The following is a 20,553-nucleotide window of genomic DNA, read 5'->3' on the forward strand; positions in this document are numbered from 1 at the left end:
TAAATATATTTATACCATTTATTATACATATTATTATATTTTTTCATACTGTTGGTCTTCATAGACGAGTTATATATAAATCCATTAATATACGTTTTGTTTTCACTGAGAACATAATAATAAAAACTCAACGTCTAACTAACAATTTAATAAATGAGAATTCTAAATGAAATGTTGCTGGTTTTCACCATAAACGGCTGTGTCTCTATTTCCGCTGATCTTTCACGTCTTAGACTCAATCGATGGAAGCGTCCGTCTATCACATTACTTCTCTCAGCTGATTGGTCAGACGTGTGGTTGTCTTCCCGCCCCTGCGGTTGAGCCCTCCTTCCTCTCGTGCATCCAAGAACCTTCTAGGCCACCTCTATTCAGCAACCGCTGTCAAAATGTTCGGCCAGCAGGTTTTAGTGCTCAGTAAGTATCTGAAAATTAATTCAATTTCAACGTTAAACGTTGTATTTTAATATGGCGGATTCTTGTTGCCGTAACTGTCTCCAGTTTGTAGCCATTTACCGTCAGAGCAGCCCGGCTGCGACACAAAGCGGAGACCGGTATTTAACCAGCGGCGGAGCATGTGCCTCCTCCGATCAACTGTCTGTGTGCTAACCAGGCTAACGGTTAGCATCCCTGTTAACAGACAACGAGCTAACCGCTAAATCCTGCCGATGTTAGCATCGTTAGCTCGTGTCGTATGTGTCCGGAGGCAATGGAGAGCATGTCGAGATGCTAAGCTAAGCTAAGCCTAGCTTATTTATCCCCGTTACTGAGCATAAAAATGTAGTTAGCTCGCTAGCAGGCTACCACTGGTTTCATCCATAATAAGTGCTTAGTGTGAAACCGTCAGCGGGGTGCTTTAATGTCACTGCGGAGTTTTGTTGAAGAAACTTATGGCAGGGCCGGATGTGACTTGATAACATGCGTTTATTAACGAAGACTAGTCTGAGATGCTAATGTAGCTAACATTAGCTAATGTAGCTAACTGCTAATGTGAGTGGATGCTGACAGAAATGTGTTCGCAGTTTTAATGAAGCGGCCACACCCTCACTAAACTGCTGCTCAGAGATCGATTTCATGTGTCATTGATGACTATTGATGAAATCTGGTATTGATGGTCATTTTATGATGAAACATTTTAAATTGTGTCTTTTTATTGTGTTTAACACGTTTTGTTTGGAGTGAAATAGAAAATGAATCATCTGCTTGGTCATAATACCTACAATACTCGACTGATTGTTTCCCCACAAACTATCATCACTTTATCAATTAGGGGTGTTTTTTCTGATTAATTGATTAACTAAGTAGTCTATAAAGTGAGATGTGGTTTGTGTTTTTCAGAGTCCAACTTCACGTCTTGTCTTGTTTTGTCCGACCAACAGTTTAAAACCCAGAGGGAACGGGTGACTTTTTGAATGCTTTCTGTTGTGTGGAGTGTGTTGTGGTATTCAGTCATGCAGGTAGTTGATCAGCTCATGTTTAAATCGCTGTCAGTTTCTTATTTTTGTGTCTTTGGTCTGTTGGTCAGACTGAAGAAACCTTTTATGTTAATTATGGCTGTTTGAATATTGTAGTTGTAGAATAATCTCTGAATATCCGTATATGACATAATTAAAGTTATTATTTAATCAATAATATAAATGAGTGCGGTTGTGTGTGGTGCTTTAACTTCCTGTCTCTGTTTTCTCTGCAGACCAGAACGTAAAGAGAGAGTCAGGACGTAAAGTCCAGACTGGAAACATCAGCGCTGCAAAGGTCAGTTTCTAATGAATAATAGGGACCCTTGCGTGGTTCCTAAGGTGAGGGTTGGGACCCCCATAAGGGTCTTAACATAAATCTTAGGGGTCGAGAGATGAACGACAGTCTCTGTTCAGTGTTTGTAGCGGTGGAGCTCTCAAAGCTCGTGTCACGGTGGCCCTCTTCTTAGTAAGGCCCGCCTCCAGGAAGAAGACTACAGGTGCATGTGGAACATTTTCTATCTTTGTATCAAAAGGGATCTTCTAGATGTTGTTCATTTCACAGTTTTTCCTTGCGTATTCTTATGAAATGATTGTGTTTGCTGTAAAGTTACTGCGTGACGCTCATGTGAAGCTGCAGGGCTGAATGATAATCCTGAATCTGTGATCAGCGCAGAGTTTCACAGGTGAGTGAACTGACCTTTATATGAAGCGTCCAGAGCGCAAACTACTGTAACGTTAATTTCTAAAGAGATAAGAGGAGCCCTCTTGTCCTCCTCTCGTGAACATAAATATATTCAGCAGCGGCGTAACGTGAGGTGCATTAAGGGGAAACACTGCTGTTACACAAACATGTGTTTATATTTTCAGGCATTCCTTTACTTTTTGCTTTCTTCTTGCAGATTTGAGGATCATTTTACCTCAAAGTATTAAAATGTTAAAAGTGTCATCTGTGTGTTTCAGACCATCGCAGATGTGATCAGGACCTGCCTCGGCCCACGGGCCATGATGAAGGTGAGGAAGCTTCATCATCCAGCAGACTGAACAAAATGGCTGCTTTACTGAAATATATTAAACTGGTGAATGTTGACCAATCTGACTGGGCTAGTACTTCATACACTCGGTCAGTACTTCATACACTCGGTCAGTACTTCATACACTCGGTCAGTACTTCATACACTCGGTCAGTACTTCATTCAGTTTTGTAACAATTAATTGATTATCAAAATAGTGAATTGAATAATTTTCTGTTAATTGACTAAACCTGTGTGTGTGTGTGTAGATGTTGCTCGACCCCATGGGAGGAATCGTGATGACCAACGATGGAAACGCCATCCTCAGAGAGGTGAGCAAGTATAACTTTAGTTCAGAGTGTGGCAGCATTAAACATACACACTGTTTATTATTATTATTATTATTATAACTGAGGACCTGTATCTCCATGGTAACAGATACAGGTCCAGCATCCTGCTGCCAAGTCGATGATCGAGATCAGCCGCACACAGGATGAAGAGGTGGGAGACGGGACCACGTCAGTCATCATACTGGGTGAGATACAAACCCTGCACCTGAACGTCCTCTGTTATATATTATTATATATTATTATTGTAGTTGTTGCTGCACATGAATCCTCATCACCTTATTATTGATGTTTCTTTGTTCTCGGGAAGTTTTATTTCTTTAACCTAAATATCACAAGTTATCCTCCGGAGGCTTCAGTCTGTTCAGTCCTCAGAGCCTCGACGTGGACTTCACAATGTAAATCAGCTGACTGAAGTGTGTGTGTGTGTGTAGCTGGGGAGATGCTGTCTGTAGCGGAGCAGTTTCTGGAGCAGCAGATGCATCCGACCGTCATCATCAGTGCCTACCGGCAGGCTCTGGAGGACATGTTGGAGACTCTGATGGAGATCAGGTACACGCTCAGTCACACAGGCCAGGCAAGGCTTTTACTGTGAAAGAGCAGCAGGAAGGAGACAGACATGTTGGTGTTAGCATTAGCTTTGTAGGGCTGCTGACTTCATTTCCAGGTCAGAATCAGAATCAGAAACTGTTTATTGCCAAGTAACATACATTACAAGGAATTTGCCATGGTCTGAAGGTGCTATTGTTTCGATAACGAATAAGTAGAATATAAAAGGTAAAATAAGAATAAAAATAAGAAGAAATTCGGGAAACAAATCCACTGGAGTTGTTCCCCTGATGTTCATGAGCTCTTCTCTGGTGAAAGAGCTCCGTGAACCAAAACAAAAAACGCTGTTTACAAACAAAACAAGGCAAAACAATGCGCTCCAACAGACCGAGGCAGCCATCCGCGGCGCCATCTTGATCTTGAGGTTGTGTATTAATGACACTGCTGTTCAATAATAAAATAAAACTAATATTAAACTCAGAGTGAACATGACACTGCAGAGATTTCCTGTTGAAGCAGCTGATTGACCTTTTAAACCCCGTCCTCAGCACCCCCGTGGACACGTCAGACCGCTCCATGATGCTGAAGATCGTCCACTCGGCCATCAACACCAAAGCTCTGAGCCGCTGGTCTGAACTGGCCTGCAGCATTGCTCTGGACGCCGTCCGGACCGTGGAGCTGGAGGACAATGGACGCAAAGAGATCGACATCAAGAAGTACGCCAAAGTGGAGAAGGTACGACGTCCTGTCTTACTGCAGCTCTCTGACGGATCCCGATGCTTCCTCTAACACCTGCTGCCTTGTGTTCAGGTTCCAGGGGGGATCATCGAGGACTCGTGTGTGCTGAGAGGAGTCATGGTGAACAAAGACGTGACTCATCCAAGGATGAGACGCATGATCAAAGAGCCACGGATCATCCTGCTGGACTGTTCTCTGGAGTACAAGAAGGGGGAGAGCCAGGTGACATGTGCACGCACACACACACACACACACACACACACACACACACACACACACACACACACACACACACTCACACTCACACTCTGAGACAAGAAGGGGGAGAGTCAGGTGACGCACACACTGACACATGAACACACTGCGCTGTATTAGTGTGTGTAACATGTTCACTTTGAGTAATACGTGTGTATTTCTTGTGTGCGCGCGCACACAGACGGACATAGAGATCAGTAAGGAGGAAGACTTTGCCAGGATCCTGCAGATGGAGGAAGAATACATCCAGCAGATCTGCGAGGACGTCATCCGCCTCAAACCAGACCTGGTCTTCACTGAGAAAGGCATCTCAGGTAGGTACAGCACACCTGCATCACAGCAACTCGTCAGGTGAGACAGGAAGTATAATATAACCAATAAGGTTACAAGCTGACCTAGTTTGATCAGGTGATCAGACTAACGAAGGTTCCATGTTGTAGAAAGGGATGTGTTCTCGTTGGATTCTAAAGCGGCTGTAGCTGATGTATAAATACTGTGAGCGTACGCACACAGCTCGTATTCAGACACTGTGCCTTTAAACGAGCCATCAGGACTTCCAGACGCTGGTGATGTGATGATGAACTATACAGTCACCGCACTCAGCAGGTCATCTGCTCCGATCACAGCACCACCCACCAAGCACAGGCAGGCTCAGACAGACTGAGGGGCTGCATGAAGGACCAGGACGAGATAAATAAGTGAATCATGCAAAGCTGCTCGAGTGACCTTTTAAAGTTTGTTCAAAGTTCTTGATCAGGCAACATTTATTTCATCTTTAATGAAATCAACTAAAAGTACAGAAACTCTGTTTATTCTTCAGGTGAGAGCTGCTTTATTTTGACATTTGTGATTTATGGAAAATAAACCTGTACTTGTGTCCCTCCTGTTCCTCAGATCTGGCTCAGCACTACCTGATGAAGGCAAACATCACCGCCATCCGCCGCGTGAGGAAGACGGACAACAACCGCATCGCCAGGTAAACTGCTCAGTCTCAGCTCAGGTCGCCTGGTTCACCTGCAGCCAATCGGCTCACAGCTCAACACTTCTGTAAACTCTCTCTCAGGGCGTGTGGGGCTCGTATCGTCAGTCGGACTGACGAACTGCGCGAGGAAGACATCGGTACGGGGGCGGGGCTGTTTGAGGTGAAGAAGATCGGTGACGAGTATTTCACCTTCGTCACGGAGTGTAAAGACCCTAAAGCCTGCACCATCCTGCTGAGAGGAGCCAGCAAGGAGATCCTGGCTGTGAGAGCTCTCTACTATTTATTTATTATTATTATTATTATTATTATTATTATTATTACTATTATTATCACACATTCACTTGAACTTTGTCAGCTCCTCTTAACCCACTTCAACTTTACACCAGTCTCTCCACCCTTTGTACCTTTTTTCATGTTAGTGCAGGTTTTTTGTGATTGCAGATGAAGTGTCATGTTCAGATTTTAACATCTGTGTATAGAGCAGGATGTGGGCGACATCATCTCACTGACACTCCTACAAGTCAATAGAACCTTTTTCTAGTTGATATAAATGACTGAGGTGTTCAGGGCCCTCTGTGCTCTATGTTAAACTGTGTTTGTGACCTTCAGGAGGTGGAGAGGAACCTGCAGGACGCCATGCAGGTGTGTCGTAACGTGCTGTTGGACCCCCTGCTGTTGTTGGGTGGCGGCGCTGTGGAGATGGCGGTGTCGAAGCGTCTGATGGAGCGTTCTCGCGCTCTGACAGGCATCGAACAGTGGCCGTACCGGGCTGTGGCTCAGGCACTGGAGGTCATCCCCCGAACCCTGATCCAGAATTGTGGAGCCTCCACCATCAGAGTGCTCACATCACTGAGGGTACAACACCAAAACTTTATTTATAATGTCAGTAACTTTATTTATAATCAGGGTGCTGACCTCACTGATTGTACAACTGTATTAAAACACCTTCCTTGACGGTGAAAACTTTACTTACAACACACCTGAGGGTAAAAGTGTGCTATTGTGTGCTGACTCAGGTCATGTACTGAATTATGAATTATTGATGTATAAATGTAGTTATTGATTATGTGTCTGTGTTCAGGCCAAACACACTCAGGACAACAGTGTGTGTTGGGGAGTGGATGGTGAGACCGGCTGTCTGTCTGACATGTCAGTTCTGGGGATCTGGGAGCCGCTGGCTGTCAAAGCTCAGACCTACAAGACCGCCGTCGAGGTCAGAAACCACACACGCTGATCGATGCTGATCAATACTGACTGTACTGATCCTGTTTGGTTACTCCTCACTGTAACTCTCTCCGTCTCTGTTGTTCAGACGGCCATCTTGTTGCTGCGTATCGATGACATCGTCTCTGGTCACAAGAAGAAAGACAAAGACGGTCAGATGGGAGGACAGGGAGCGGAGTAGATCCACATCGATCCAGATCAACCTCAGAGTCTGTGTGTGTGAGTGTGAGTGTGAGTGTGAGTGTGAGTGTGAGTGTGTGTGTGCCAGACGACTCACTGAAACTTAATAACCCGTCAATAAAGTCAAAGTTGTAAACTTGTTTCTGGTCTCTCTGGTTTTCATTCACATATTGAAGATGGTCTGATGGTATTGAAGTGGATCAAGTCCCTGAAGCTGCTTTAGGGCCTGAACCTCTTCACATCCAACTGATGGTTTATAAACGGTTATCTCAATCTGCATCTTTCAGGGGTCTGAATGTTTCTGCAACTTCAAATTATAAATGTTGTTCCACTTCTCATCAGCATGTTGTGATTATCATTAACATGAATATCCAGTGAAACTGCAACATGTCAGCCAACAGTCAGTCATTTGTCACATACAGTATATATTCAATAAATAGTTAAAGCTAAAATGTATCATTGAGGTCATTCAAATTTAAGAACTCAAAACTACAAAAAGAAGTCTTAATAACCTCACTTCATTCACACATCCACAGTTGAAATGATTGAATAAATAAATGCTGTATGTTTCCTATATCTGTGACAGAATGTACAGAAGTTTTTATCCAAACGTTAAATTCATCAGATTATTTTTATTATTTATTTATTTAGCGCTTTCAGGACGTTTTATTGTCATTTCCTCTCTACGTTGTGTTGAAGCTGTCATTTTTGTAAATTAATTAAAGATTTCTTAAAAAAAAAAAAACTAGTATGGGGCGGGGCTTGTCAGTGGTCAGCTGACATATAAGATAGGGGGTCACGTGACCCGCAGCGCCGCTAGGTCACAACAAAGATGGTGGCCACAGCGAAGAAGCGGAGTTACGGAGTTTCTTTTCTCATTCTACTGTTTTGTTTTTTCAGTTTGTTCCGCGGAGCAGAAAGTTACTCCAGAAAGGTGAGAGAGCAGAAAACTTTCAAAACATGAAGTTAAAGACCGCGAAGGAAAAAGAGACTGACCGGAAGTGAAACTGTTTGTGTTCCTTTTTATATTTTATATAGACGATTCTACATTCAGCTGCTTAATGTGTCACTTAAACTGATAAAGAAACTGAAATGTTCTTAATTCTGAAAACTAAAACCCGAAAATGATTTGAAATGCAGTTAAATGCAGTTTTCCACCTTAAATGTCGTTGAGTAACTGTTTTCGCTGAGTTTGATGCAGATTATTATTTTATTATAAAACAAACTGAACTTTCAGCTCAGAAGATTTTTACTGTTTTTCATTTCAGACAAACTGCAGCTCCGTTGAAAATCTAGTTCCTTGTAGTCGTATAAAAGCAACTACAAGGAACTTTCATTTTGTGTTTTCCTCCACAAAGTTGTGATCAGATTCTCTTCTTTGAGCCGCTGATCAATCAATCAATCAGTGTCAGCCTTTGATCACTGGTGATTGATGGAGGTCTTTGTCTCTTTTTCTCTCCCTCAGTTGTCGGTACAGTTGAACCCTGGCTCGACCTCGACTCCTCGTGGTGGCGATCTGCTGCATGTGAGAGCCGTGGGAGACAATGACACGCTACACTTCCTGTTCTGCAGCCAGGGGGCACCGACGCTGCTGCTCGTCCACACCAACACTACTACGTCTACTGTTCAGGTCTGGTTTTATCTTCACACCTTTTTATCTAACCTCAAATCACAGAAACACGACGCTCAGATGCATTAATTTGGTCGCAGGCCTCCAAGTCTTGAATGACGGGAATCCTGGCGGGGATGGAGATTGTAAACTTCCCAGCACCATGCCGAAAACACGGTTAAGGACGGGGGAGTTCAGTGGGAGGAAGGGGTGGACATATAAACAGTATAGAAAGTACACTGGTATGACTTTTGAGTCTGCTGTGCTCACCGGTACAGCCCTCATTTTGCTTGACCAAAATCAAAAGTTGCAGGATTCGTCGTCATCAGCCTGCGTCAGCGCATTGTATGGAAAATGTGAGAGGCCGCTGCTTTATTTGGAAATGGCTGAAAGCGCCGCACACAACGAATAGTTGGTATAAAAGAAGACCAGTGCAGCTTTCACTATATGGACATGGTTTAGGTTTAAAAAGTCAGACAACATGCAGAAAGCGACAGTGGATGCAAGAGGTGGTGATACAAGAAGTATTTTCTATCACCTCAAATCAAAACACAAGGAAGGAGAAAGAATGTGTCTGTCAGGCAGCGGTGGAAAGAAAACATCTCGTAAGGCTGTCCTTGCATAACACATGTTCACTGAGAAAAGGTTTTATTTCTTTTATTTATTATAACTTTGGTCCTCGTCTTCTTTGTCCACATCCTCCTCCAGCCTTTCCTCTTCCTTGTTGCCTTCCATGTTTGTTGAAGACAGGTAAACTCGCCTGTTGCCTTTTTATAGTGCTTATGCCTGATTGGTGAGTTTACAGTTAAGCACCTGTTTACAGTGTCTGAACACCTGATCAGCTGGTTCTTAGGTGGCACAGGGTTGTGGAAGAAGAAAGCAGCAGTAGAAGAAGAAAGCTGTTTTCGATTTGCGTATTTCTTCTCGTCTAGCTACCTGATGTGTTTTGGAAGAGGAAGTGACGGGTCAACCAACGAGCCAATCATCAACAAGGAGCTGCCATGTTTGAAATGTCACGCTCCTCTTTAATCTTCTGAACCTGAATAGATGGTCTTGCGTTTCTCTCTCAGGTGAACTGGACTCAGTTTGTGGCTCGTAACCACAGCGGCAGCCTGAAGGTGGAGCCAGAGAGCAGCATCTTGTTCAGCACTGCCGTTGTCTTCAGCAGGGTCAGAAACATCCACCTTAAATCTGCTAACATCAGTCAGTCCACCTTAAATCATTGAATGTCACTCATTGGTGACTTTGAATGACACGTGTGTGACTGTAGCTCTATGATGCAGAACAATGAGGCTGTCTGAACTCTGTTTTTATTAAACAAAACTGTTTCCCGTCTCTCAGCTGTTGGAGTACGACGACGTTAACGACACGGCCGATCCGACCTCTGACCTTTTCCCTCCATATGAGCTGCAGGACTTCAGCTGGTCTCGTCTCAACCTGTCGGGTCCAACCGCTCTGCTCTGTGGAGCCGCCGCAACCTTCACCAACGGATCACTCTGCCTGCAGGTCAGCGGTCAAACTGTCTGTCTGTCGTCCTGGTGACACCAGGGTCACGTGACCCAGAAAACATTGGTTTGTTTCCTCATGCTGTCATCATGTGTTGATGATGTCATCAGCAGAGGTCCAATGACTCTTCAGTAACTTTATTAATAGATACTGCCAGTCTGTCCTCATGAATCATTTTGTTCTTTTTGTTGTTTTCCTCCAGCTGTCGGTGTTTGAGACGGAGGGGCGTGGTCAATCCTGGCCCCGCCTCCTCCACACCACTAACTCCTCCCAGTTAGGGGTGTGGCTTGACGGTGTGGTGCCGCGGGCCACTCGTTCCAGGTTCCTATTGGAGCTGCAGGCGGTGGGCGGGACTTATCCTCTGAGCAGAGTGGAGGTTCATCGATCGATTGACGACGAGTTCACGCCGTCAATATTCAAGGTGATCAATAAACTGCTGACAGAAACTTATTTTTTACGTTACTTAACAGCTGATCTGCTGATACTTCATACATATATACAAATTATAAAACCTGATAATTCATTTACAAACAGAATAATGCATGGTTTTATGACATCAACTAACTAATAACTTAATAATTAAATAAATATATAAAGGTGAAAACTCAAAACCAGGTCTGTAAACCTGTGTAAACCACCTCCATGTGTCTGGCTGCTTCTCTTTTCTCCTGGTTATCAAACTACAAGCCATCAGATTGGAGACAAAACAGCCAATCAGAAAGATCCTCCAATTTTCTGACTGGCTGGAATTGTTACCCTGAGATACTAACTATGCCAAATAAACCATGAACCAGTTTGTCCTGATGCTCTCAGACTACAAGCTAGCACGTGATGCTAACATGTGTTGCCCATTGACCTCTCAGGTGTCTCAGTGGGTGTCGTCTGAGAACGGCAGCTCTGATGTTCTGGGTTTCGTACAGTGGAAGCCGGTGGCGTACCGTCAGTCTGATCCGGCTCTGGAGGACGCCACGCCGTGCCGTCACTCCGACCCACGGCCTCAGAGTGGCGAGGCGGTGGCGGCGGCATCCGGTCTGATCCGAGGTTTCTACACAGAACCAGAAACATTCGGACTCAACGTGAGCTTCGGCCTCCCAGGAGAACCGTTCTACAACAGCACCAAGTTCCTCAGCTGGTCGGTTTTACTTGAATGATTGACTTAAACTGTGAATTAATTCTTTAATAATAATTCTTCATGTGTTTCCTTCAGGACGGTGTTGGTGGGTTGCGGCTCTCCTCCTGTCGACTCGTTCTCTCCGTTGGTTCTAACCATGATGGCGGTTGGTCTGGGAACTCCCATGATCCTCCTGCTGCTGGGTGGAGTCTGCATCTGCATCCGCAAGAGGGCGACGGCCTCAACGGCAACCTACGAACCAATCAACTGATGGCTTTGTCGCAGCCAATGAGGCGACAGAAACTGTTTTTGTTTTTAAAGACATGCTGATTGTGTTGACGGACCAGTGACATCACTGTCCATCCAGCCAATCAGAACCCAGAAGACTTTTACAAAACTGTTTTTTAGCGGTGAAGAAAATGACCTTCAGATCGTCTTGACTTGATCATTATTCTACTGATTGTTTTATTACATTTAATCAGCATTATGATCCACTGACGCGACAGAGGGAAGGATCCCATTTCTTTTTAAACCAATTATTTAAAATATAAATCTACTGCTGTTCTCATGTTCAGACTCAAACCAACATGTTAATGTTGTCTGACTTCCTGTCTGTGGCTCTCAGCCCATTGATTCCTACTGAAGACCCTTGTATTCAGAGATGTGAACTGAGTCGACCAATCAGAACCTCAGATTTCCAACTGACAACAAATATGTTTATGAATGTGTTGATGACTCGGTGGAAATGTACCAACAAAGGCCGTGAAGAAGAAGACTGTCAGCGGGGAGCAACACAGAATGTTTTAACAGAAGAAGACTCAGCGGTCCCTCTGAAGTGTCAAACAGGAAGCTGAATATTTCAGATTGTGATTAAACCAGGAAGTGAATCTTTGTTGTTTTGGTTCCTTCATATTCTCTTAAAGCTGTAAAACCTGCTTTTCATTTTAGTTTTCAGTCTTTAAATCTTCTATTTGAACATTTTGGAAAGTTTTACTTCAATAAAAATGTCTAAAGTCTTCAATGAATTCACCAGATTTTTAAAAAATGATTTCAGTTAAACTTAATGATGTTGAGTTGCGAACCAGGGGCTGAAACTTTGGGGAGGGGGGGGGGGGTCTGGACCTGAAGACCCATAGTGTCCCTTGTCTTAGGGTCAACTAACTCAGAGTTAGTGGGCAGTTACCCCTCAGGACCCTGGTCCAGAGAGCAGTTTGAGGCTTGTTTTCAGCCTGGGGTTAAATGCAATTCCTTTGAATGTGAAAGTTTTAGTTTCAAACATCGACTCTGATTGGTTCTTTTGTTTATTGAATATCAAACATCTTATTTTAGTTTATTTTAAACTCATTACAGAAAATATAAATTAAATTGACAGAATGAACTTTAATGAAGATTTAATGGTCGTGTTTCTGAATCCATTTTAAATAAAATAGAAGAGTCCAGTTCTCTGCAGGTTTTTCTTTAGTCCTGATCCCTGGTGGATCTCAGTGTGTCTTCAGAGTCTGGATCAGTTTAAACTCCATGTTGTTAAAATAATGCTGCAAAATAAAAACCACACTCAGTCCAAGTCCAGGCATCTCTGGTGTCCTAGATGGACTCGATCTGGCGGCGGACCTTCTCGGAAGCGAGGCGGTCGAGCCAGCGCTGACGGACGACCACCACGACGGCAAAGAGAGCCGTCAGAGCCAACATGGCCGCCTCGAACTTCCAGAAGAGATGTTCCTCCATCACTGCAGAGCGACAGCTGGGGGAGAGAGAGGGGGGAGATGTTAGAGAGGGGGAGGCTACGGCAGGTGTTTCAGACCTGAAGGCTGTCTGCAGGTTTTCCTAAAAAACTCAGGACAAAGGAAGGCCAAAGTTTTGACATGTTTTCGATCCTTTGATATTGGTTATTTGCTGATATCAATCACATTGTTCTTAATTAGAAAACAAAATAAAGAACCAAAAGAGTTCATGGTGGCGGGTGAGTGACATGACCTGGGTATCTTCAAGGAATGGATCCTCTCATCGCTACCTCACTCTGTTGTTGAGCTACAGAAACACTCAGAGTGGAGCTTCTTCCCTCACAGAGGATCTTTGGTGGAGTTCCTTTATTTCTGAAGGAACATGAATCATCTCATGGATGTGAGAACACGAGACCCTGACCCCGACCCCCCCCCCCCATGTTTTCTACTCAGAGCTGATGAAGAGGAAGAAAGAACTGCTTCGTTAGCAGAACAGAGTGGATCACCGGGGCAACCAAATGTTTAACACTCACATAAAATAATAATAAATGATCACTTTCATTCTAATTCAGTTCAGTAAAGAAAGAGTCTGAACCGGATCGGCCCCGTCTACTTCCTGGATTACATTTCATGAATCTGCTTCATTAATGTTCAGACAGGCAACAAAAGAGTCAACACAAACACACACACTGTTAGCTAGATGCTAGCTTCCAGCTAACACCCGTCAGTCTGACCTCTTGTACTCGTCTCGGTTGGATCTGGTGCAGTTGACTCGCTCCACGTATCCCGTCGGTCCACAGGACGACCATGACCTCTGAAACACAGCAAACAACCTCATCACTTAAAAGAGTGCTGCTGTCGTCATGACAACCACCAGCCAGTTTCAAAACTCTCAAGGCATACAAGGACGGGGCCTTTAAATGTTTAAAACTCAACACTTACAGTCTGGAAGGCGGTACACTGCGAACACTCTGTCGTCACCACAAACTCCTCCAGCAGCCAGCAGGGGGCGACCACCACTTTCACTGCTGCAGGAGGAAGAGGAGAAGAAGAAGAAGAAGAAGAAGAAGAAGAAGAAGAAGAGGGCCGGAGGTCAGACAATATTCAATGCTACTGATTCCTTTTGTCTTTATTTTCCCAGGATTCCTTGCTGCCGCTGTTTACCTGTTGCTTTGTCGTCACTCAGCAGAGCCGCTCCGAACACCCTGAAACACAGCAGAAGTTCTCAGGTCACTTCACATGTTGATCAGGTCTAGACTGCTATCTGCAGCCGCTCTCTGAGCTCACACTGACCTGAGGGAGACCAGGCCCCAGAACAGAGCATGGAGGACCAGGACTCGAGGGCGACAACAGGCCACGGGGATCCGACAGTCGCTCTCCATCAGCCTGCTCCTCCACCAGGACGACACCACAGCCACCCTGAGACCGGTTCTGGACCGGTTTACTGTCTGACTCACAGCTGGTTTCCTGTCTGTCTGCCTGTCTCAGGGCTCCCGGCTGCTGAAATCTGAAAAATAAAACAGATCACTCACTCTGGTTCTGTTGACCAATAACATGTTCAGCCTTCATACGAACATCTTTCCAGGGGTTTCCACATGACTTTGGTTAGTATATATAATAATAATAATAATACATTTATATTTGTCATAAATTTGCAACAAAAAAATACTTTCATCACCTATTGATCTGATTATTGATCCGCCCATGTGGAACTTAAAATAAACGTTGAATAAAACAATGAATTCAAACGAGCAAAGCTTTTTAATAAACAACTGAACTTCGCAGCTTCTTCAGTCACAAATATTTAATGTTACAGAAAAACACCTGAAACTTTAGTTTCCAAGGAGACGGCCTACATCTGTTGTTTGTTTGTTGGTTGTTGTACGGTGGGATCTAATCACAGAGCTCTGATCTGTAGTCACAGACGACTGCAGGTAAAATGAGATAATCCTTCATTAATCCCTCAGTGGGGGAATTTGCATTGTTACAGCAGGATAGTGCAATAGAGACATAAGTAGAAAATCAAGATATAATAAATAAAAACAATAAAGACTATTGTTAAAAAAAACTATAAAAAAAAACATTATGTATTTTTATAATTATAAAAAACAACAACTATAATTTACAAATCCACAGAACGAAAAGAAGGTAAAGGAATTTTACTGTATTGCACATAGAGAGATGTAAATATTGCATAGTGGATTGTCCATTCTAGTGTGTGTGGTTTACTGGTAGCAGTTCTGATTGTAAAGCCTGACAGCTGCCGGGAGGAAAGACCTGCGGTACCTCTCCTTCACACTCTGCGGGTGAAGCAGCCTGTCACTGAAGGAGCTGCCCAGTGCTGCCAGAGTGTCCTGCATGGGGTGGGACCTGTTCTCCCTCAGGGATGATAGCTTAGCCATCATTCGCCTTTCTCCCACTACTTCCACTGAGTCCAGGGTCTTGAATCCAGAGTCAGGAGTGCCCCCTGCACTCCAAAAGACCCGAGTCTCCTGAGAGAATAGTCATCATCTCTGATGATGTTTCCACATTTATTACTCAACAATCTGCTTGATTTGACTCATTCTCCTTCTTCTAAAATCAGTTAGTTTATTAATCATGTGATCGTCCATAACATAAAGATTCTGTTTCACTTTTTTATATTTTTGACCAGTGGTCTGTGGTGGCCAGTGTTATCCTCTATGCTGCTGCATGCTGGGGCAGCAGGCTGAGGGTGGCGGACTCCAACAGACTCAATAAACTGATCCGCAAGGCCAGTGACGTTGTGGGGGTGGAGCTGGACTCTCTGACGGTGGTGTCATAGAGGAGGATGCTGTCCAAGCTGTGGAGCATCTTGGACAATGTCTCGCATCCTCTTCATGACGTACTGGTCAGACACAAGAGCAGCTTCAGTGGGAGACTCATTCCTCCCAAATATACAACGGAACGCCACAGGAAATCGGCATTGCTCTCCTTCCCTGGAAACTTTTTTCATAAACTGTAAACCCTACTACTCCCCCCGTGAGTTCGCTTCATTCATTCTGGTCGGTGTTTACATTCCACCGGAGGCCAACGTGCAGGACGCACAGCGCGCACTCGCCGATCAGATACTGGAAACGGAGCGGACCAACCCGGACTCCTTAGTTATTGTCCTCGGTGACTTTAACAAAGGTAATCTCAGACACGAACTCCCAAAATACAAACAGTTTATTAAATGCCCCACCAGGGAGGGGAACACTCTGGATCACTGTTACACCACAGTCAGTAACGCTTTTCACGCCGTCACCCGCGCTGCACTGGGACAGCGCCGTCACCCGCGCTGCACTGGGACACTCTGACCACGACATGGTCCACCTGATTCCCACATACAGGCAGAAGTTAAAACTTTCTAAGCCTGTTGTGAGAACTTCGAAGAAGTGGACCAGTGAAGCTGCAGAGGACCTGAAGGCGTGTTTGGACTGTACTGACTGGGATGTTTTCAGGACTGCTACCAACAGTCTGGATGAGTACACAGAGGCTGTGACTTCATATATCAGCTTCTGTGAGGACTGCTGTGTACCAACTCGGACCAGGGTGAGTTACAACAACGACAAACCCTGGTTCACAGCAAGACTGCGACAGCTGAGGTTGGAAAAGGAAGAGGCGTTTAAGAGTGGCAACAGAGCAGAGTTTAAGGAAGCCAAGTACAAGTTTAGCAAGGCGGCGAGGGAAGCTAAATGACTGTACTCAGAGAGACTACAAGACCAGTTCTCCTCCAACGACTCTGCTTCTGTGTGGAGGGGGCTCAGGCAGATCACCAACTACAAGCCAAGAGCCCCCAACTCTGCTAACGACCGACGCCTCGCCAACAGCCTCAACAACTTCTACTGTCGCTTTGAAAGACAATGGGACAGTCCTGACACCATCCCCCACACCATCACCCACCAGCTCCAGCCCAACAGCCCCAACCCCCTCATCACACCTGGGGCTGAACTCTCACACCTCCTACCACCACAGCGCCCCCCACTCCTCCAGCATCGACACCTCTGTCTGTCCTTGAAAGAGATGTGAACAGACTCTTCAAGAGACAAAACCCGCGTAAAGCTGCTGGACCAGACTCCATCTCCCCATCCTGCCTGAAGCGCTGCGCCGATCAGCTGTCTCCGGTGTTCACGGACATCTTCAACACCTCACTGGAGACATGCCACGTGCCAGCCTGCTTCAAGGCCTCCACCATCATCCCCGTCCCCAAAAAACCAGGGCCCACAGGATTAAATGACTACAGACCCGTCACCCTGACCTCTGTGGTCATGAAATCATTTGAACGCCTGGTCCTGTCCCACCTCAAATTCATCACAGACTCTCTGCTGGACCCCCTGCAGTTCGCCTACAGAGCCAACAGGTCTGTAGACGACGCCGTCAACCTGGCTCTACACTTCATCCTCCAGCACCTGGACTCCGCAGGATCCTATGCCAGGATCCTGTTTGTGGATTTCAGCTCTGCCTTCAACATGATCGTCCCGGCTCTTCTTCAGGACAAGCTCTCCCAGCTGAACGTGCCTGACCCCACCTGCAGGTGGATCACAGATTTCCTGTCTGACAGGAAGCAGCACGTGAAGCTGGGGAAACACGTCTCAGACTCGCGGACGATCAGCACCGGCTCCCCTCAAGGCTGCGTTCTTTCTCCTCTACTCTTCTCCCTGTACACCAACAGCTGCACCTCCAGTCACCAGTCTGTCAAGCTCCTGAAGTTCGCGGACGACACCACCCTCATCGGACTCATCTCTGGAGAGGATGAGTCTGCCTACAGGTGGGAGATTGACCACCTGGTGCAACAGCAACAACCTGGAGCTTAACACTTCAAAGACAGTGGAGATGGTTGTTGACTTTAGGAAGAGCGCAGCCCCAACCGCCCCCATCACCCTGTGTGACTCTCCAGTGGACACTGTGGAGTCCTTCCGTTTCCTGGGCTCCATCATCAGCCAGGACCTCCGGTGGGAGCTGAACATCAGCTCCCTCATCAAGAAAGCCCAACAGAGGATGTACTTCCTGAGGCAGCTGAGGAAGTTTAACCTGCCACAAACAATGCTGGTTCACTTCTACACCGCCATCATAGAGTCCATCCTCACCTCCTCCATCACCGTCTGGTACGCTGCTGCCTCCACCAAGGACAGACGCAGACTGCAGCGTATCATCCGCTCTGCAGAGAGGGTGATCGGCTGCAACCTCCCATCTCTTCAGGACCTGTACTCCTCCAGGACCCTGAGGAGAGCAGGGAAGATCGCTGCCGACCCCTCCCACCCCGGACACCATCCGTTCGACCCCCTCCCCTCTGGCAGGAGGCTGCGGTCCATCAGGACCAAAACCTCCCGCCACAAAAACAGTTTCTTCCCCTCTGCAGTCAACCTGACAAACTCTCACTGCCCCCCCCCACCCCAGAATACAAACACAAGCTATACGTTATATTAACGTACATCACCCCTGTCCCCACTGCGTTACATTAACGCACCCACCCCCTACTGGACACTTTATCTGGACACTTTACTTTATTCTGGTCACTGCACTGTTGTTATTTATCATATCTTATTTTTACTTTTATTCTTATTCTTATTTTAGCTTTTATATTCTACTTATTTGTTATCGAAACAATAGCACCTTCAGACCACAGCAAATTCCTTGTAATGTATGTTACTTGGCAATAAACAGTTTCTGATTCTGATTCTGAGTAAATACTTATTATTATGTATTATTTATTAGAGCAAAACGATTAGTCGATAGATCGATTACTGTAAGTTACCATATTTTCCTGCTTCCCTCTGAATGCTTTCTATTTCTCACTGTTGCTTTAAACATGTGATGGACATGTTTTCTATTTTCTGAATTAAGCAGTTATTTAACTAATGAACAGTTTCTAGCTGTCCTTTATATTATTTTAATCACTGCACAGACCCAAAACAAAGACATCAGGCGTTAACAGGTTAGCTAACAAGCTAACAGAGTTAATCACGTGATTCTTGAATCTTTACCAAACTGAACGACGTCACAATAATATATAAAATCATATAATTATTTATGTGTGGCGTGATTAACGATTTCATGTGAATATTAATTAAGGATGTGTGGCGTCTCACTGAGAAAACAATTCAGCAGTTTACCTGCTAATGCTAACATGTAGCTTGATAACACTGTATTTACCTACAGACGTTAGCTAGCTAGCTTAGCTCCAGTTTTGAACACTCACCGTAATCCGCTGAAACACCCGCCATTTTAAAGTCACCCCGGGAAAAGAGAAGAGGAAAAAACAGTTAATAACAACCTGCCCGTTGAAGCGACCGACTTAATCCACCGACTGTTACCGAATGTGCCCGCGGCCTGTGGCCGGCCGGTTAGCATCAAATAACACAGGTAACACTTCCGTTACAGCATTTCAGAATAAAAGCACCTCTTCCACGGATTTAATAAAAAGGAAGAACACAGATAAAGTTATTTTCACAGATTTACTTGCATGCATAATTCCTCCAGGACTCCTTCACAACTGAAACACAGTCCTGAGGTATTTTTTTCCTTCACAATGAACTTTAATACGTTATGAATTATTTGAGGGTCATGTCTATGATACAAATACAGTCTAAAGTGGAAAGAAACAGGTAGAGAACTTTTTTGATATATACATTAAATTATAAGCTATAAATGCCACATGCATCACAATACTGCACATGCTCAGTGTACGCTGTGCAAATATACCTGTGCAGAGGTAATGTGTGCATCTCTGAAGAACTTATTGAAGTAGAATAGTGACTCCTCAAGAGTGAATTTGGATCATCTACAGTGTATGTCTCATATTTAATAGAAGGGTAGGTTAGTCACAGAAAATATATCGATGCTAACAATGTGTTAGGAAAGAGGAATCAACTTATGCATTTGTTGGGGGTTCGAGACTGGTGCTGACTTTGGAGCAGAGGCAGGTGAAAGTCCAGGGGTGCAGGACTGAGGACTACTTCAGTGTAGTGGAGCTTGAAGACTCAATGCACAAGACTGTTCCAAAGGGGTTGTTGCTGAGACAGAACCAATTAAGCTAATTATATAAACAACTACATCAAAATGTTGAAATGCTTTCGAGGAAACATGTCGTTCAACCCGGACACTGAATCAAAACAGTGCTTCCCGTTTTCAGATTGAACATGCATCAGTTTAGAGACAGAATATAATTTCACAATAATCAGGTGACATCACAGCTGAGGGGCGGCGCTTCTGTCTGACCTGTCTCTGACTCAGTCTTTTAATTGAATCCACGTCTCCCTCACTTGCGTCTTTTCTTCGCCTCTGAGAGGCTGCGTCTCCAGTGACCTCTTGTGATCAGATCTCATATAATTTCCATTTGCAAAGACTAAATACGTTGTTGTTTTAAACCTGAATTAGATTAATCTATTATTTATCAGATCAAATGATAGATGCTGCCCGAGCGGAGTGTTTCTGGGGGTCGGGCCTCACAGATTACTGCACAAAAGCACAACTTTATAACTTTATTCACTGATTTTGGTGAAACTTAATTGTATTCTATGGAGAAAATATTTTCGGTTTTCCATCTGATGTCCTCCGGCTGCTCTGCCTCAACTGTCTGATTTACGGAGTTTCGTGAAGGACATATAGCTTCATACAGTAACCGCTAACTGCTGCTAACTGTAGCTGCCGTTAGCTAATTAGCTCAGTTAGTTGTGCAGCTAGCGGTCTATTAGCTCCTCCTCCTGGCGGTTCAAAGCTCCTGTGCTAGCGGTGTAAACACCAACACTCCCCTGGTGCGCCAAGCTTCCAGTCCGGGCAGAGGACCGTTAGCTGCACGCCTAACTGAGCTAACTAGCTGACAGCAGCTACAGTCGGCAGCAATTAGCGGTTACGTTAGCCACAAGTA

The 20,553-nt window shown here is 44.9% G+C and overlaps 3 protein-coding genes across 3 annotated transcripts; 2 read left to right on the forward strand and 1 right to left on the reverse strand.

The window, feature by feature from the left end:
* The first annotated feature begins 325 nt into the window (after positions 1-325).
* On the forward strand, positions 326-6,879 carry cct3 (chaperonin containing TCP1, subunit 3 (gamma)). Its single transcript, XM_070921169.1, has 14 exons — positions 326-414; positions 1,688-1,749; positions 2,415-2,465; positions 2,734-2,796; positions 2,903-2,999; positions 3,246-3,363; positions 3,909-4,095; positions 4,171-4,320; positions 4,535-4,667; positions 5,248-5,329; positions 5,417-5,597; positions 5,945-6,190; positions 6,417-6,548; positions 6,648-6,879. Exons 1-14 carry the CDS (start codon positions 387-389, stop codon positions 6,738-6,740), a joined length of 1,623 nt encoding a protein of 540 aa, XP_070777270.1. The 5' UTR covers positions 326-386; the 3' UTR covers positions 6,741-6,879.
* A 685-nt stretch (positions 6,880-7,564) lies between these two features.
* Positions 7,565-11,981, forward strand: glmp (glycosylated lysosomal membrane protein). The gene is made up of 7 exons (XM_070921173.1): positions 7,565-7,673; positions 8,205-8,369; positions 9,419-9,517; positions 9,690-9,854; positions 10,057-10,275; positions 10,718-10,986; positions 11,062-11,981. The coding sequence occupies exons 1-7, from the start codon at positions 7,572-7,574 to the stop codon at positions 11,234-11,236; spliced, it is 1,194 nt and encodes a 397-aa protein (XP_070777274.1). The 5' UTR covers positions 7,565-7,571; the 3' UTR covers positions 11,237-11,981.
* Positions 11,982-12,265: 284 nt separating this feature from the next.
* Positions 12,266-19,024, reverse strand: jtb (jumping translocation breakpoint). The gene is made up of 6 exons (XM_070921178.1): positions 18,886-19,024; positions 13,980-14,193; positions 13,851-13,891; positions 13,629-13,714; positions 13,421-13,500; positions 12,266-12,706 (listed from the first exon to the last, which is right to left on the reverse strand). Exons 2-6 carry the CDS (start codon positions 14,066-14,068, stop codon positions 12,550-12,552), a joined length of 453 nt encoding a protein of 150 aa, XP_070777279.1. The 5' UTR covers positions 14,069-14,193; positions 18,886-19,024; the 3' UTR covers positions 12,266-12,549.
* Positions 19,025-20,553: the final 1,529 nt, after the last annotated feature.

This window comes from Enoplosus armatus, chromosome 16 (genome assembly GCF_043641665.1).
Source record: "Enoplosus armatus isolate fEnoArm2 chromosome 16, fEnoArm2.hap1, whole genome shotgun sequence".
NCBI classification, from domain to species: Eukaryota; Metazoa; Chordata; class Actinopteri; order Centrarchiformes; family Enoplosidae; genus Enoplosus; species Enoplosus armatus.

Bases quoted from the DNA above. Each gene is read 5' to 3' on its own strand.
- cct3 (XM_070921169.1), top strand. From the start codon at position 387: ATGTTCGGCCAGCAGGTTTTAGTGCTCA. The intron at 415-1,687 runs GTAAGTATCTGA...TTTTCTCTGCAG, and splicing joins CCAGCAGGTTTTAGTGCTCA to ACCAGAACGTAAAGAGAGAG. The intron at 5,598-5,944 runs GTGAGAGCTCTC...TGTGACCTTCAG, and splicing joins CCAGCAAGGAGATCCTGGCT to GAGGTGGAGAGGAACCTGCA.
- glmp (XM_070921173.1), top strand. From the start codon at position 7,572: ATGGTGGCCACAGCGAAGAAGCGGAGTTACGGAGTTTCTTTTCTCATT. The intron at 7,674-8,204 runs GTGAGAGAGCAG...TCTCTCCCTCAG, and splicing joins CAGAAAGTTACTCCAGAAAG to TTGTCGGTACAGTTGAACCC. The intron at 9,855-10,056 runs GTCAGCGGTCAA...GTTTTCCTCCAG, and splicing joins ACGGATCACTCTGCCTGCAG to CTGTCGGTGTTTGAGACGGA.
- jtb (XM_070921178.1), bottom strand. From the start codon at position 14,068: ATGGAGAGCGACTGTCGGATCCCCGTGGCCTGTTGTCGCCCTCGAGTC. The intron at 13,501-13,628 runs GTAAGTGTTGAG...GCTGTGTTTCAG, and splicing joins AGTGTACCGCCTTCCAGACT to AGGTCATGGTCGTCCTGTGG. The intron at 12,707-13,420 runs GTCAGACTGACG...TCTCTCCCCCAG, and splicing joins AACCGAGACGAGTACAAGAG to CTGTCGCTCTGCAGTGATGG.